Source organism: Mobula birostris, chromosome 1, assembly GCF_030028105.1.
Source record: "Mobula birostris isolate sMobBir1 chromosome 1, sMobBir1.hap1, whole genome shotgun sequence".
Classification (NCBI taxonomy): Eukaryota; Metazoa; Chordata; class Chondrichthyes; order Myliobatiformes; family Myliobatidae; genus Mobula; species Mobula birostris.
In genome coordinates, this window is record NC_092370.1 from 23,615,028 (window position 1) to 23,631,335 (window position 16,308).

General features: G+C 42.4%; 1 protein-coding gene across 3 annotated transcripts in view; it reads left to right on the forward strand.

Moving 5' to 3' along the window:
- Positions 1-1,407: 1,407 nt before the first annotated feature.
- The window catches only part of sybu (syntabulin (syntaxin-interacting)), a 133,135-nt gene continuing 118,234 nt past the window's right edge, over positions 1,408-16,308 (forward strand). For 2 of the 3 annotated variants that reach the window (XM_072252732.1, XM_072252761.1), the window contains exon 1: positions 2,120-2,205. In XM_072252732.1, coding sequence (XP_072108833.1) covers positions 2,161-2,205 — 45 coding nt within the window. In that variant the 5' untranslated portion in view covers positions 2,120-2,160. Of the gene's footprint in view, positions 1,787-2,119; positions 2,206-16,308 lie in introns of those variants that run through there. The other variant, XM_072252742.1, reaches the window with a different exon arrangement.

Below are 16,308 nucleotides of genomic sequence, written 5' to 3' on the forward strand. Positions count from 1 at the left end.
CATGTACCTAGAGTTTTATTTCTCCTCTCCCATCCTTGCTCCAAGGTAATTTTATATAAATTTACCTTTTTGGATTCAGATAGCCAACTTGGTGAGAGGTAGACAAACTTTGGGATTGCTTTCCTGTTGATGCCCACTGACTTCAGTTACAGTCACGGTACATCAAGGCTCCTTGATGCTGCCTTGTTTCCTTGACGTCTAGGGCAGTGGCTCTAATCTCAAATCTAGAATTCAGCTCTTAATTCCATATTTGGATTGGGGCTGTGAGGAAGCTTGGATCCAATGGTCCTGACAAAATCCAAACAAGACATTGGAAGCGGGTCATTGGGGAAATAAGTTCTGTTTGAAAATAGCTTCCTTGGCTCTGCCAATAATCCAGAGCAAATTGATTGAGTGGTAATTAGCCAGAATGAATTTGTCCTTTTTTTGTGAATAGAATATACCCAGGCAAGTCTGACGTTTTCAGGTAGATGTGGTTGGACTGATGTTGTAGGACCCATGCTCCAGAATTAACTATTCATCAGAGATGCTCTTCTGCACATCACTGTTGTAACACATTGTTATTTGACTTAATGTCACCTTCCTGTCAGCTTGAACCAATGTGGAGGCCGGTGGGATGAAAGGAGAGAATAATGGGAATGCTTTCCTTGGTCTGTGTGGTAGGACAGGAGCTGAAGAGTCGGTGATGGTGCAGTTGTTGTGGAGCACTTACGTTCAATTCATATTCTCCATCCTAACCACATGTTAAAACAGATGAACTATTGGACCGCCTTTCGTCAGGTTACCTATCTGACTTCGATGGACGTCTATATTAAGTTTTCCTTAGAACAACGATGAAGAGGAGAGAGGAAAGGTTCCGGCACTGGCTGAGGTCCATAGTGAACCTGACAACGAAAAAGGAACTATGCAATAATCCAAATAATCCAGCCGCTCGCTCGCTCACACACACACACACACACACACCTTTCTCCACAGACGGGCGTTTGTAATATTTTCTGGTCAGTTTCCCACTTTCTGAATTTGGGCGCGTCTTGGGCGCTCGCACCTTCTTGGCAACTTTCCACCGGGTGTAAGCAGGTGTCAAAAGATACTGGGTATGCCCATCAACAAAACTGTGCACGTGATTTCAAAACTCAGATGGGGAGATCGACTAATGGCAGTTTTATTGGATTTAGGAAAGAAAATTAATTATATAATCCACACATTGCAAAGCAATTCGCCGAAGTAATCTGACTGACAGGATAGCCAGGTTGTTTGGGCAGCAGCAGTGCCTGAGGAAGAGATGCTATTTTGGGTTAAACCATCTTGACAGCCCGCCTCTCAGCCTTCCCCTGCTCAGCTCCTGACGTACGCAAAGCCCCGCGGTTGCTTCCAGCCCGATTCCGCTCAGCAGGAGGCTGGAGATTTTGCCGTGAGGAGGAAGCGGCCGTGGTTCGCTCGCTCACTGCCGCCTGACGCCCGAGGCTGTCTGATAGCAGCCCAGTCCCGAGCCGGCACCGTCCTCCCGCAACTTGACTCCTCGCTGGACTGACCCCCACACCTTTTCCCTCGTCGTCCGACCGCACCAAGCTCGATTCTCCCGCACCCTCCGCCTCACCAAAACCCTCCCGCACACTCTGCTTGGCTGCCAGTTCTCCTCTAGCTAATTTGCCCATTTTTTAAAAAGACTTTATTTGAATTGAAACCGTGCGGGATTCCGTTTTGCTGTTTTCCACCGGTGATCTCTCGCCCGAGATCAGGAATTCACCACCTTTCCGATAAGACGACGGGTTTCCTCATCTAAAAGGCAAGTGGTTTATGATCACCCCTCCTCGCTCCCGACTGTTGATTTCCTTGGGAAGAACTTCATAATATAAAAACGGTAAACAACCTTTGTTTTTGACGAGATGGATGAAGATATCTAAACGTCAGCGCCTTTACTTGTGTCTGGGCTTTATTTTCAGTGTTTTATTTTAGTGTTGCGCAGAAGTTGCGATCCTCCCTATGTTATCAAATCCCTCCAACCGTGCGTCTGTGTGAGTGAAGTGAACGTGGAGGCACCTGTCTTTCACCTCCTTCACCAACAGCCAAAACAAAACGCTGATGCTTAAACCTGAACGAGCCTGGTGTGCCCGTTGATAAATATACTGAGATTCATACTCTCGGGTTACGACCTGCAAAATGGTCTGCCTCAACTCCGAAGATGTTTGTACTCAGTACGTTCTAGTAAGTATCATTTTTTTTCTCTCTAAATATTCCAGAGGTTGAGCATTTCAGACGGAAAATGATTCTCCCTGCCTATGTTATTCTCCAGCGTCAGAGAAGTACGCCATTGCATTAGATTATATTTTATCTTCCTTGAAATTTATGTAAATATGGACGGACGGAGTAGGAAAAATAAGTCATTTGCGTGGCAAATTATTTTGTAGGTTTGATTATACAATGTTTGAAGAACTGTTGTGTTCCATTATTAAGTATGTTGGGTTTTCGACGCATTAGGAAGCAATTGCCAGGGTTATATATTCCGAAATTAAGCCCAGTGTGTCCAATGTCAAAGTGGAAAAGCTTGCGGTAGAATCACACAGCCATGAACTCAGAAGAAAATAAAAATAGAATATTCTCGAAACTTTCATCAGGTCAGGCTGCATCTGAGAGAAAGACAGTTTACATTTCAGCTTGAAGAACGCTTGTCAGAAGTGGGAATCCGAGAAGACAAATTAGCTTGGAATACACGGGGAAAGGAAGTTGGTTAAAAGGGTTTTAGATTTATTTATTTTTTTATTTAGACATACAGCGTAGAATAAGCTCTTCTACCCCAACGAGCCGAACGCCACAGCAACCTGCTTATTTAACCCTACCTGAATCACAATAACCAATTAACTTATTAATCAGTACGCCTTTGGAATGTAGGAGGAAACCGGAGTACCCAGAGGAAACCCACGTGTTCACGGAGGAACTTACAAATTCCTTACAGGGCGACGTCGGAACTAAATTCCAAACTCCGCCCCGAGTTATAAAAGTGCTGCGCTAGCCGCTACCCTGCTTTCGCGCCTGAAAGAGAAATTCTGGTTCTCCTTTCTCAGATGCTGACTGATCTGCTGAGTGTTTCCAGAATTTTCCATTTTGATTTTAGATTTCTAACGTTGATGCTATTTATTCCCATCGACCTTAAACTTTACTCCTTATTTTTAAAAAGTCTCAAAAATTTTAATCGTTTTTCAGACTGCAGAATTGCAGTGTTGTATTGCAAAGACATACTTGTTAGAAAATCGAAACTGGTCTGCTGAAGGACTGTTTCAATTGATGATGAAATACAAGTCAGGCACAAGTTAAAACATTCAGATTTTTGCTATTGATCCAGTTGCTGGATTCAAAATGTCAGCATTTTGATCCACTGATAACTTGCAGTTTTAGTGCGGAATTACTTGATTTTTGCATTTATGAATGATTTGGTTTATAGAATGCATTAGCAAGTGGCCATAAGAGTGAGTCCTGTTCTGCACATTAAATTTAGAGTATAACTGGGACTGTATACCAGTTATATAAATGACACAATAAAACAAAGGAATATCCTTTCTAATAACATTTGCAGGTGCGATTGGAATACATATCGCTCTGCAGTGGGTTCTATCATGACAAGTCTAAGCTGGAAATTGAACAGATTTATGGAAATGGAGAAAACTTGAGGCTGCTTATTCCAATCCTGTTAATAACTACCAAGTACTATGGATATTGGAAATATAAACACCAAATTCTGTAAATACAGAGCAGGTCCGGCATGATCAGAAGGGACAGGAACAGGAATAATGAGCTGAATGAATCTGACTGTGATTTGGAGGAGAAATAATTTTTATCTACTCCCAGAGTAGTTCCGGATTTACCAAAGCATGTGGTTTTGCATATTGTCAATAGCTATCGGGAATATTCTGGGGCCTAGCCTCAGCAAAATGCCTGCCTGGGGTAACTCACCACTGAGACCTTACTATGATTCGTTTCCAAGGTGCTGGCCTTATTCACTGGGTATGTCCTGGTCCAGAGTTTCAGCTCACTAGGCCCTCCATCTCCAGCCCCTGTAGATGCAGGCAGGGATCATTAATTTTATTTGTTTCTGGAAAAAGCAAGGTAACATGCCGCCCAAGTGGCCAATTAACCTACTAATCCCTATGTATTTGGAATATGGTAGGAAACCCATGCAGCCACAAGATAAACATACAAACTCCTTACAAAGAACAGCAGACACTGAGTTGCTGACACTGTAATACCTTTACACTAACAGCTATGCTACCATGAATGGTTAATTCAGATAGCGGGTCTATCCAATCCACTTCTGCCCAGCCCGTCAGATCACTGACTTACCGTCAGAACGAAAGAGATAAAAGAGCTTTAAGATGCAGGAAAAATTGGCATTGTGTTTGGGAAAAGGAAAGAATGAAGTGGAGGCCCTACGGATAACAGCAGACATAAAATGCAAAGAGATGATGGTGGCAAAAAAAGAATAATAATAATAGGACATATTAAGGTGAATCTAGAACTAGTATAAATAGGAATAGCAGAATCAGATGAAATGGTGCTGCTGTGACAATGGCAACAAATCTGTTCTGTGGCCAAAAATTAGCTGGAAGTTTGGGTCTACCAGAGCAGCCCTGATTGTGAATCTTGGGATGGAGAGAGAAGTTGCCTGTCTTTGTCTGGAGTCCTGTGAAGTTGCAAAAATAATCCTGCTTTGTAGGAGGGGAACAAGAGATTTAGACTTCTAGCTTAAGTGCTTGGCCGAGAACCCATTGTGATGAAGCTACCATCTGTGAAATTAAGATTGAATGCCATTGAGTCAGAATCCCACAGCACACTTGGAAAGCGGTGAAATCATCGGACAAAGTCAGCATGGATTTGTGAAAGGAAAATCATGTCTGACGAATCTCATAGAATTTTTTGAGGATGTAACTAGTAGAGTGGATAGGGGAGAACCAGTGGATGTGGTATATTTGGATTTTCAAAAGGCTTTTGACAAGGTCCCACACAGAAGATTAGTGTGCAAACTTAAAGCACACGGTATTGGGGTTAAGGTATTGGTGTGGGTGGAGAATTGGTTAGCAGACAGGAAGCAAAGAGTGGGAATAAACGGGACCTTTTCAGAATGGCAGGCGGTGACTAGTGGGGTACCGCAAGGCTCAGTGCTGGGACCCCAGTTGTTTACAATCTATATTAATGACTTGGATGAGGGAATTAAATGCAGCATCTCCAAGTTTGCGGATGACACGAAGCTGGGTGGTAGTGTTAGCTGTGAGGAGGATGCTAAGAGGATGCAGGGTGACTTGGATAGGTTGGGTGAGTGGGCAAGTTCATGGCAGATGCAATTTAATGTGGATAAATGTGAAGTTATCCACTTTGGTGGCAAAAATAGGAAAACAGATTATTATCTGAATGGTGGCCGATTAGGAAAAGGGGAGGTGCAACGAGACCTGGGTGTCATTATACACCAGTCATTGAAAGTGGGCATGCAGGTACAGCAGGCGGTGAAAAAGGCGAATGGTATGCTGGCATTTATAGCGAGAGGATTCGAGTACAGGAGCAGGGAGGTACTACTGCAGTTGTACAAGGCCTTGGTGAGACCACACCTGGAGTATTGTGTGCAGTTTTGGTCCCCTAATCTGAGGAAAGACATCTTTGCCATAGAGGGAGTACAAAGAAGGTTCACCAGATTGATTCCTGGGATGGCAGGACTTTCATATGAAGAAAGACTGGATGAACTGGGCTTGTACTCGTTGGAATTTAGAAGATTGAGGGGGGATCTGATTGAAACGTATAAGATCCTTAAGGGATTGGACAGGCTAGATGCAGGAAGATTATTCCCGATGTTGGGGAAGTCCAGAACAAGGGGCCACAGTTTGAGGATAGAGGGGAAGCCTTTTAGGACCGAGATTAGGAAAAACTTCTTCACACAGAGAGTGGTGAATCTGTGGAATTCTCTGCCACAGGAAACAGTTGAGGCCAGTTCATTGGCTATATTTAAGAGGGAGTTAGATATGGCCCTTGTGGCTACGGGGGTCAGGGGGTATGGAGGGAAGGCTGGGGCGGGGTTCTGAGTTGGATGATCAGCCATGATCATAATGAATGGCGGTGCAGGCTCAAAGGGCCAAATGGCCTACTCCTGCACCTATTTTCTATGTTTCTATGTTTCTATATATGAGGAAAGCCCGCTGCAAGCATTGAATGAGAAGTAGTAGATTGTTTGGTGGTAGTGTTATTATTCAGGGAAATTTATGAGGAAGTATCTGATGGTTTGTGCTCACATTTAGCCAAACAAAAATGGAGCTTCCCCTGTCAACAGGTACAATTGTTTGGATTGGACCTCGGAGAAGATAGTGCAGAAATATTGGCAATATAAACGTTCCCCAATGTGATGAGAATGTTATCATTAGTTATGATCAGTGCCGTAGAGAACTTGGGAATACTCTTCAATGAGTTAAATCATTAAAAGCTAATTTTTAATTATAAGAACTTTTTATTGCTTTCTACAAATGTTATAGAATGCCACAATTCACATTTCTGACAATCAGTGCCAGCAATGGGCACATCTAAATCATGCACAGAATGGATTTTACAAAGTAAGGCTGCCTCATATAGCAATGTGCCAAAATCTCAACCTCAAGAAGGCACAACCCATTAATTAGCAGTGTCAGATTTTCCATTTCTCATTCTTTCCAATCTGTGGCCTCTCTGAGTTTTCCTTTTTCAGATGTATGCTATTATTGTGCCAGGGTGTGTACACTCTGGCTGGATTCAGACTGCCTTGGTGAATATCAGATCCTTACGGAGAACTGGAGTGGAGAGCATTAAGAAATCATTTCTGGGTTGGGTTTGGATTCATATTTCAGAGCTACGAAGTCCAAAATGCTTCGGTGTAGAGTTGTACAAACGAGAATTATGGTCTTGATTTCATGAAAGAAAATTGCTACTCAAAATATATATTCAAAAATAGTGTAATTCCTGTGTACTGTGAAAATATGAAGATAAAGCCCTGGTTAGACCACACTTGGAATATTGAGCTCATTTCTGGTCACCTCATTATAGGAAGGATGTGGATGCCTTAGAGAGGGTGCAGAGATTTACCAGGATGCCACCTGGACTAGAGGGCATGTCTTATGAGGATACGTTGAGTGAACTAGGACTTTTCTCTTTGAAGTGAAGGGGGATGAGAGGTAACTTGCTAATGCTGTATAAGATGATAAGAGGAATTGATAGAGTGGTCAGCCAGAGGCATTTTTTTCCCAGGGCAGGGATGGATAATACAAGGGGGTATAATTATAGGATGTTTGGAGGAAAGTGTAGGGGGGAATAATATAGGTAAGTTCTTTACACAGAGAGTGGTGAGTGCTTGCAATACCCTGCCAGGTACATTGGGGCAGAGAAGGGCACATGGATGATAGAAAATGGAGGGCTATGTAGGTGGAAAAGGTTAGACTGATGTTGGGGTAGGTTAAAAAGTTGTCACAACATCATGGACTGAAGCACCTGTACTGGGCTGTAATGTTGTACAATTCTATAAAAGCCATTTTCAAATAAATAGATAAATGTATTTGTACTGTTGGCAACTTGCATTTGAATCCCATTGTTCTAAGTCTACCAATTTGTTTCTTGGTCACCCGTAATTCAGACTGCAGGTAACAGAACAGTTCCCCAAGCCATGAATGATAAGATAGCCCTACCCCCCCTCCCCAAAAGCTTTCCCAACCATCTTTCCATAAATAGAGACCAGGAAAGCCGCTGGAATTTTAGGTAAGGAAACTGAGAGGGAATATTTCAAATACGGATGGGACTTGAGAAACAAATTCAGAATGAAGAATAGCAGAAACAGATCGAACACTGACAGGCAGGTGGCAACGTTGGTTCTTTTTTGAGAGGATGCCTTGATGTTGCAGTTAATAGGAAATAAATGTTATCTTTGTTTTATTGGATCTCACCGTTCAATGGCTTGAATTTTATGGTCTCACCAATGACCTTGAAGAAAGCGGCCAACAAGGATTTATTGCATGACCTTTTTTTCTGGTTAATTGCTTTCAATGTCTGACAGGCCAAAATTCAGAAATTCCAGATGAACACAACTGCCATGACATATTGGCTTAACAACTAATCACATTGAGGAAATCTCACAAACCAGGAAAGAAAAAGGAGAATTTTAAAGATTGGAACGCTCACACACAATTAAATCAGAGGTTAAAATTTAAGTAACCATTCCCCCAAATATTTAGCCCATAAGATAATAAGTCAGGGGAGCAGAATTAGGCCATTCAGCCCATCAAGTCTGTGCTGCCATTTGATCATGCCTGATTTATTTTCCCTCTCAACTCTATTCTCCTGCCTTCTCCCTGTAACCTTTGTCGCCCTCACTAATCAAGAACCAATCAACCTCCACTTCAAATATACCCAATGATTCGACCTCAGCAGCCGTCAGTGACAATAAGTTCCACAGGTTCACCACCCTCTAGCTAAAGCTGAGGAAATTGGAATCAAACAAGAAATCGGCTTTTGGAACGCCGAAGTGTTTGATGGGCAGAACTGATGCCGTAGCACATCATTAAAGGCTTACCTACTTCTGTGGTAAAATACAACAGTTCTGCATGTTTCATAGTAGCATCATGCATCCTGTGGCAGATTGCTGAATTGGTAACAATGTCAATATTGCTGTAAATGTTGATTGTAATGTCATTGAAAACAGACGGCTTTGTGGTGTCAAACTGTAAAACAGCAAAAAGTAAATATCTTCCTTCATTCAGTATTTCATATTTTTGGGCATTTTTAAAAGTTTATAACTGGTTGGCAGATACAAGTATTACACATGAATAATGCTGCTGGGTGCTGGGACGGAGATACATTCCTACCAAAAGAGGTGTAAGGCACTCCTTCCCTCCAGTATCCTGCAGGTCACCCTTGATATAGCACCTGCTTAGCACCCCCCCCCCACTCCCGATCAGGGTCACGTGCAGCTAAGGGAGCAGTCGGCGCACATTACAAGTCCTGGTTATGCAACCACTAATGCCAGGCAGACATTCCCTGAAGAATATTGATAATGGCTGGGGTCACCCATCTTGTAAACACACAGCCCTGAAGAAGGCAATGGCAAACATCTTCTGTAGAAAAATTTGCCAAGAACAATCATGGTCATGTCCATGTCAGACATGGCACATAATGATGATACAATCATTGTTGGCAGAATTTCAGATGGTGACGAAAGGGTGTACAAGAGCAAGATATACCAACTAGTTGAATGATGTCACAGCAACAACCTTGCACTCAACATCAACAAGACCAAAGAGCTAGTTGTGGACTTCAGGAAGGGTAAGATATGGGAACACAAACCAATCCTCACAGAGGGATCAGAAGTGGAGAAAGTGAGCAGTTTCAAGTTTCTGGGTGTCAATATCTCTGAGGACCTAACCTCGACACAACATATTGTTGAGGCCATAAAGAAGGCAAGACAGCGGCTATATTTTGTTAGGAGTTTGAAGAGATTGGTTTGTCAACTAAAACACTCAAAAACTTTCACAGATGTACAGTGGAGAGCATTCTGACTGGCTGCATCACAGTCTGGAATGGGGGCGGGGTGCTATTTCACAAGATCAAAGTAAATTGCAGAAATCTGTAAAATTAGTCAGCTCCGTCATGAGTACTAGCCTCCATAGTATCCAAAACTTCTTCAGCGGAGCTACATCCATCATTAAGGACCCCCCACCATCCAGGACATGCCCTCTTCTCCTTGTTACCATCGGGAAGGAGGTACAGAAGCCTGAAGGCACACACAGTGATTCAGGATCAACTTCTCCGATTCCCAAATGGGCATTGAACCCATGAACACTACCTCACTACTTTTTTATTTCTGTTATTTTGTACTACTTGCTTTAATTTAACTATTGAATACACATAATATAACTCAGTTCTTTTTCTCTATATTTATTTTTCATGTATTGCACTGTACTGCTGCCGTAAAGTTAACAAATTTCACGACATATGCCGGTGATATTAAACCTGATTCTGATTCTGATGGTGAATGCTGTGGAAGGTTTGCAATTATTTCAGATGATTTCATAATGGAAGATCCTGATAATGTTGAAATAAATTCTGAGAAATTTTATTTTTTTATTGACTGTTGGATCAAGGAAATTTTGACTGAGTTTTTATTTCTTGAATTTTCAGTAGCTCTTTTGAACAATGTACATTGGCAACATAGTATAAGCATAAAAGGATGCTTCTTATTTTTATTAACATGAGAAAATCTACATATGATGGAACTCCAAAGCAACAAGCACAAAATGCTGGTGAAACTCAGCAGATCAGGCAGCATCTATGGAAATGATTAAATAATCAATGTTTCAGGCAGAGACCTTTCTTCAGGACTGGAAAGGAAGAAACAAAATGCCAGAATAAAAAGGTTGGGGGAGGCTAGCTGAAAAGTGATTGGTGAAGCCAGGTGGACAGGAAAAAGTCAAGGGCTGGAGAAGAAGGAATCTGATAGGTGAGGAGAGTGGACCAATGGAGAAAGGGAAGGAGGAAGGGACCCAGGGGGAAGTAATATGCAGGTGAGAAGAGGTAACCAGTTACAGTGAGGAAAAGAGGAAGGGGGAGGGGCAGAATTTGTTTACCAGAAGGAATATTTTTAGTGCTTCGGTTTTACCAAAACCTAGTGTTTTGTATTTAGTACTGCTTTAGAAGGGGAGCGCAAAGCTCTTCTTAGGCTCAAGAGGAAAAGATTTAAGGAGTCTTCAGAGGCCACAGTGAACTACAAACATTAGCAAGGACAAAGAAATTGACCTAAAATTGCGATGAGTTTGGTACTCCTTACCTTTCAATCCTCCTGTTTCTAATTTTCCCACTTTCTACCAAAGGCAGGTTTTCTAACTGAAATATGTTTTATTTACAGTTATGTCACAGTGTCTTCAATTATCAGCAACTTAAAAATGCTCGACAAGTTGAGTTTGCACATTTCTGAAAATTAAATGTTAGTGTATTGTAAATAAGTTGCATTTTTAAAAGTAGCATTGCTTATCTGTAGAAAACATCCTTAGGTGTTCAACAGAAAATTAATTACAGAAATGTAGAAGAGTTAAGAGAGAGAGATTGAGCAGAAATAAGCATGAGGAGTTATTTTCAACGGTGACAAGTTATAAAATATGCATGAGTTATAGAGGGGGATTTAGAGACCAAATCATGCCACCGATACAGAGGAAGTTTTAATTTCATTTTATTTATTTAAGGATACAGTGCAGAACAAGCCCTTCCAGCCCTTCGAGCCGCACTGCCCAACAATCCCCAATTTAAATCTTGCCTAATCATGGGACAATTTACGATGACCAATTAACCTACTAACCGGATTGTGGGAGGAAACCAGAGCACTGGGAGAAAGCCCACACATTCCACGGGGAGGATGTACAAACGCCTTACAGAGGATGCTAGAATTGAACCCCTAACTCCGACGTCCCAAGTTGTCATAGCATCTCACTAACCACTACGCTACCATAGCCACAAAGCAGGTTGATGAAGAAGTAATTCAGTTAGCCATTTGATCCAGTTCTGTTATTCAATACAATCATAGAGTCATAGAGCACCTTGGACTTCAGCCCATTTAGTCATCTTGGGCTGGTTTTCTACCTGCATCCCTCCGTACCTCTGTCAGCCATGCACCTATCCAAAGCTCTCTTAAATGTTACAATTGAACCCGCATTCAACACTTCCCAGTGGGTCGCTCGTTCCACACCCATACCATGCTCTCTGTGAAGAGTGTCTATGACTCTATGAAGAGTTAAGTTTTGTTGCTTGAGGAAGAGTATGCTAAATTGAAGCCAATGAGATTAGGGCATGCAGCCAGAATACTGTTGAGTTTTAATTGGCATTGTAATATGATACTTAACATGCTCAAGCTGGATGTAAGGAATATTTGCATTCATTGGCATCCGTTAGTCTTGCGAGACCATAGATCTGTGCCTGGAAAGTCTTCACTCTCCAGGGCGCAGGCCTGGGCAAGGTTGTATGGAAGACCAACAGTTGCCCATCCTGCAAGTCTCCCTTCTCCACAACATCAATGTTGTCCAAGGGAAGGGCATTAGGACCCATACAGCTTGGCACCAGTGTCCTCGCAGAGCAATGTGTGATTAAGTGCCTTGCTCAAGGACACAACATGTTGCCTCGGCGGGGCCTCGAACTCACGACCTTCAGGTCGCTAGTCCAATACCTTAACCACTTGGCCACATGCCCACTTAATTTGCATTAAAGTTTTAGTAAACACAGAAATGATATAAATGTTGCTGGAGATCCAGAGCAACACACACACAAAATGCTGGAAGAACTCAGCAGGTCAGGCAGCATCTGTGGAAATGAATAAACAGTTGACATTTTGGGCAGAGACCCTTCTTCAGGACATCTTTGTGATCTTCCGGCACAGAGCTCATAAAAAACGACAAAACGGACTTTTTAACATCGTAAACCAGTGGGTTGTTGTTATGTCTCCCACTCACTGTGAAAATGGGGGACACCTCCCTCTCCCTTGCCAGGGAGGGGGAGAACCTGTGGTTTGCCGAATGCCGGATGTATTGCGATAGTCTTTGGAGTAACTGCAAGGTCTGTGTCTTTGAAAGGAAGAGAGAAGATGCCAGAATAAAAAGGGTGGGGGAGAGGAAGGCGGATACCTAGAAGGTGATAGATGAAGCCAAGTGGGTGGGAAAAGTGAAAGGCTGGAATGGAAGGAATCTGTTAGGAGAGGAAAGTGGACCATGGGAGAAAGGGAAGTAGGAGATGTGCCAGGGGGTGGTGATAGGCAGGTGAAGAGGTACAGGCCAGAGTTGGGAGTCAAAAAAGAGGGAAGAGGGAGGGAAAAAATTCTTACCAGAAGGAGAAATCGATGTCCATGCCATCACATTGGAGGCTACTTAGGCAGAACATAAGTTGTTTCTTCTGCACCCTGAGAGTGGCCACATTGTGGCCGTAGACCGACATGTTGGAATGGGGATGGAAATTAAAATGGTTGGCCACTGGGAAATTCTGTTTTTGGCGGATGGAGTAAAGATCCTTGACAAAGTCGTCCTCCACCATTTTGTGCTTTTTCCCCTCTCCCACCTCCCTCTCTCCCTCTCTCCCACTACCCTCTCCCTCTCTCTCCCACTCCACCTCCCTCCCTGCCTCTCCCCTCCCCCCTCCCCCTCTCCACTTTCTCCACCTTCTCCACCTTCTCCACCTTCTCCCCCTTCTCCTCCTCTCCCCCCCCCTCCCTCCAAGTATATATGTATATAGCTGGAACTTGAGAATGGAATCTCACAGCCCACCCAGTTTATCTTCTATTCAGTGCACAGACAGTGATCAGCTAATAAGCAGATTTCACAACTCTAGGAAGTCCTAAATTCCTTTACAGCCAATTAAACACTGCTAAAGCCTGGCCATTATTCCAACTCAGGGGAATGGGACCTGTAATTTGTACGTTGCAGAATTCCCAAATAGCAATGAGATGTTCAGTGCTGTTTGCTAAAGGATAAGTAATTTCAAGGAGGCTTCTTTGCAGAATCAGTCTGTGTTACATACTGGCTTGAGAAAAAGCACCCACAATGACTTTAAGTTGAAGCTGACAAATCTCTTCAGTGATACACTTAATAATTTGTGTCACACGCACATACACACTCAGGCACACTCGCAATGCTGGAAGTCAGGCAGCATCTCTTGAAGGAAATTAATCAATATTCTGTGCCGAAATGATAATTACTAATGTTTAAACATCAGAAACATTAATAAACTGTGGTCAGAGCAAAGCAGCTTGTTGAATTAAGCAGGTAAATGCTTAATTAATTTAATGTGGAGAAGTATGAAGTGATACGTTTTTATAGGAAAGATGCACAGGGACAGAAAATCACAGGCAAAGCCCTCCCCACCATTGAGCACACCTACAAGGAGTTCTACCACAAGAAAGCTGCATCCACCATCCCCACCATCCAGGCCATGCTCTCTTTTGCTGCTGCCATTGGGAAGGAGATACAGGAGCTTTAAGTCCCACGCCATCAGGTTCAAGGACAGTTGGAGTAAATATTTAAGGTCAAGATTGTTGTAAACCCTCCAGCCCAGGAATTATCTTCCCCAATTCCAGTTTTTCTGATCCTGCCAGAATTTAATATGTTGCAATAAGATCTCGTCTTAATCTTCTAAACACTGATGAATTCAAGCTTAGTTGACCATATTTCTTCAAACAACAGTCCCAGCATCCCAGGTGAACTTTTGTTGAACTCCCTCTGTGGGAAGTATATTCCTTCTTTTTAGGAAAGGAGACCAAAACTGCACACAGTGCTCTTGTCATGATCTCATCATCCCCTGTACAAGTGAGCTAAGACATCCTCGTTTCTGTACTCAAGCACTCTTGTGAGGCCAACGTACCATTTATTTTTCAACAACTTGCTGAACCTATGTGTTTGCTTTGAGTGACTACTGTATAAAAGCTCTCAGATCCCTTATACATTAACATTTCCTAACCAATCACTGTTTAAGTGATATTCTGCTTTACTGAGATTCTTTTCTTACCAAGATGAAAAACTTAACATTCAACACATTCTGGTGTATTTACCATCTTTTTGTCTATACATCCCATTTGTAAAAATTACCTCAAAGTCTCTTTGTGTCCTCACAACTCACATGCCTTCCAGCTTTGAGTATTCAACAAATCTATAAATATTGCATTCTGTTCTCTTGCCCGAATTATTGCTGTATATTCTGAAAAGCTGGAAACTAGCTGTTTTATTTATTGACGCAGTTACTATGTCCCACCTCAAAGATTACCAATTTGCATTTACTCTATTTTAATTAGCTTCAATCTTTGCCAGTATTTTGCTCCCAAGTCCCCTCTGCTTTAATATTGTATGCTAGCACCTTCAGTGGGGCTTTATCAAAGACCTCTTGAAAATGCAAGTAAACTATTTCTACTAGCTCTCTGTAAAATAAATCCAGTAGGTTTGTCAAACACGATTTCTCTTTCATTAATCCATGCTGTCATTTTCTAATCTGACTGATATTTTCTAAGTGTCTTGTTATCACTTCCTTTAAAACTAGTATTTTCCTGACGTCTAATGTTAAGCCAACCAGTCTATAGTTTCCTATTTTGACTTTTCCTTCATTAGATTATCCTTACACCAATCCCTTCCCTTCACTGCATACTTTCTCTCCATAGCATTTTATGTGCCATTCTACAATGAAGCTCTCATTTAGTCTAAAGTCTGGTCGGATTCCCAGAGTAGCAGATAACTTCCAGTAATGGCTATTATCATGTTCCACTCCAGTCAAAGTGTGTTTTCAAAGCTATAGCGCTGAAATATAATGCACCATGTGATCAAATTTCTCTGCTATTGTATTCCTCAAACCACTTACAGAATTTCGTAATGTTTGAGCACTTTCAGTCATGTATGGCACAGGGAAAAAGTTTCTCAAGTCAAAAATTATTAGTTCTTGACTTGTTCTCATTTTGCAACTTCTCTGTTTTGGGAAGTGCTGACAAAGTTCAAAGTACATTTTATCAAAGTACATATTCTTTATGCAGCCTTCAGATTCATCTCCTTCCAGGCAGCCATGAAGCAAAGAACCCAAATAGAACCCATTAATGACAAAAGAAGACCTTCAAACACCCAGTGTGCAGAGAAAGAAAAAAATAAACCATGTGATCAATAAAAGCAAGTGAACAGCATTCAGAACTGAAGTTCGTAACATTAGGCATCACTGCGACTGATCCAGGCATCCATTAGCTACCAGCCACAGCCTCAGTCCTGCACAGAGATGAGCAAACCCCACAGGGCAGGCCCATCTCTCGCCTCCGACTCCGACACCCAAACCACAGACATCCCACCTCTTCTGGAAGTTCCGGGAGTCTCCCGCACATTAATAGTGGCTCCCTGATGCCTGCAAATTACATACAATATCCCGGAAATCAATTTTTTTGAGAGCAAGTGAGAGAGAGCAAGAGAGAGCGGTCACGAGAGTGCGCGAGAGAGAGAGCGCGCCATGGCAGAGTGTTCCAAAAAAAGAAAATATAAAACGTACGTCACCCCAGACTACCCTAAAGTGTACCCCTGCCTAATAGGGGTCAAAAATAATGATAGTGTTGCTCGCTGCACTGTTTGCAGCAGTGACTTTTCTATTGCCCATGGTGGACTGTAAAAGACATGTTGAGGTGAGTTTAACAGGTGTCATTCATTCATTAGCATAGCTAGCATTATTTAAACTAGCTGGCTAGCTGCTAAGGAGCTATTCTACTGCAGACATCCCACCTCTCCCAGAAGTTCCAGGAGTCTCCCGCAAATTGATGGTGCTACCTCC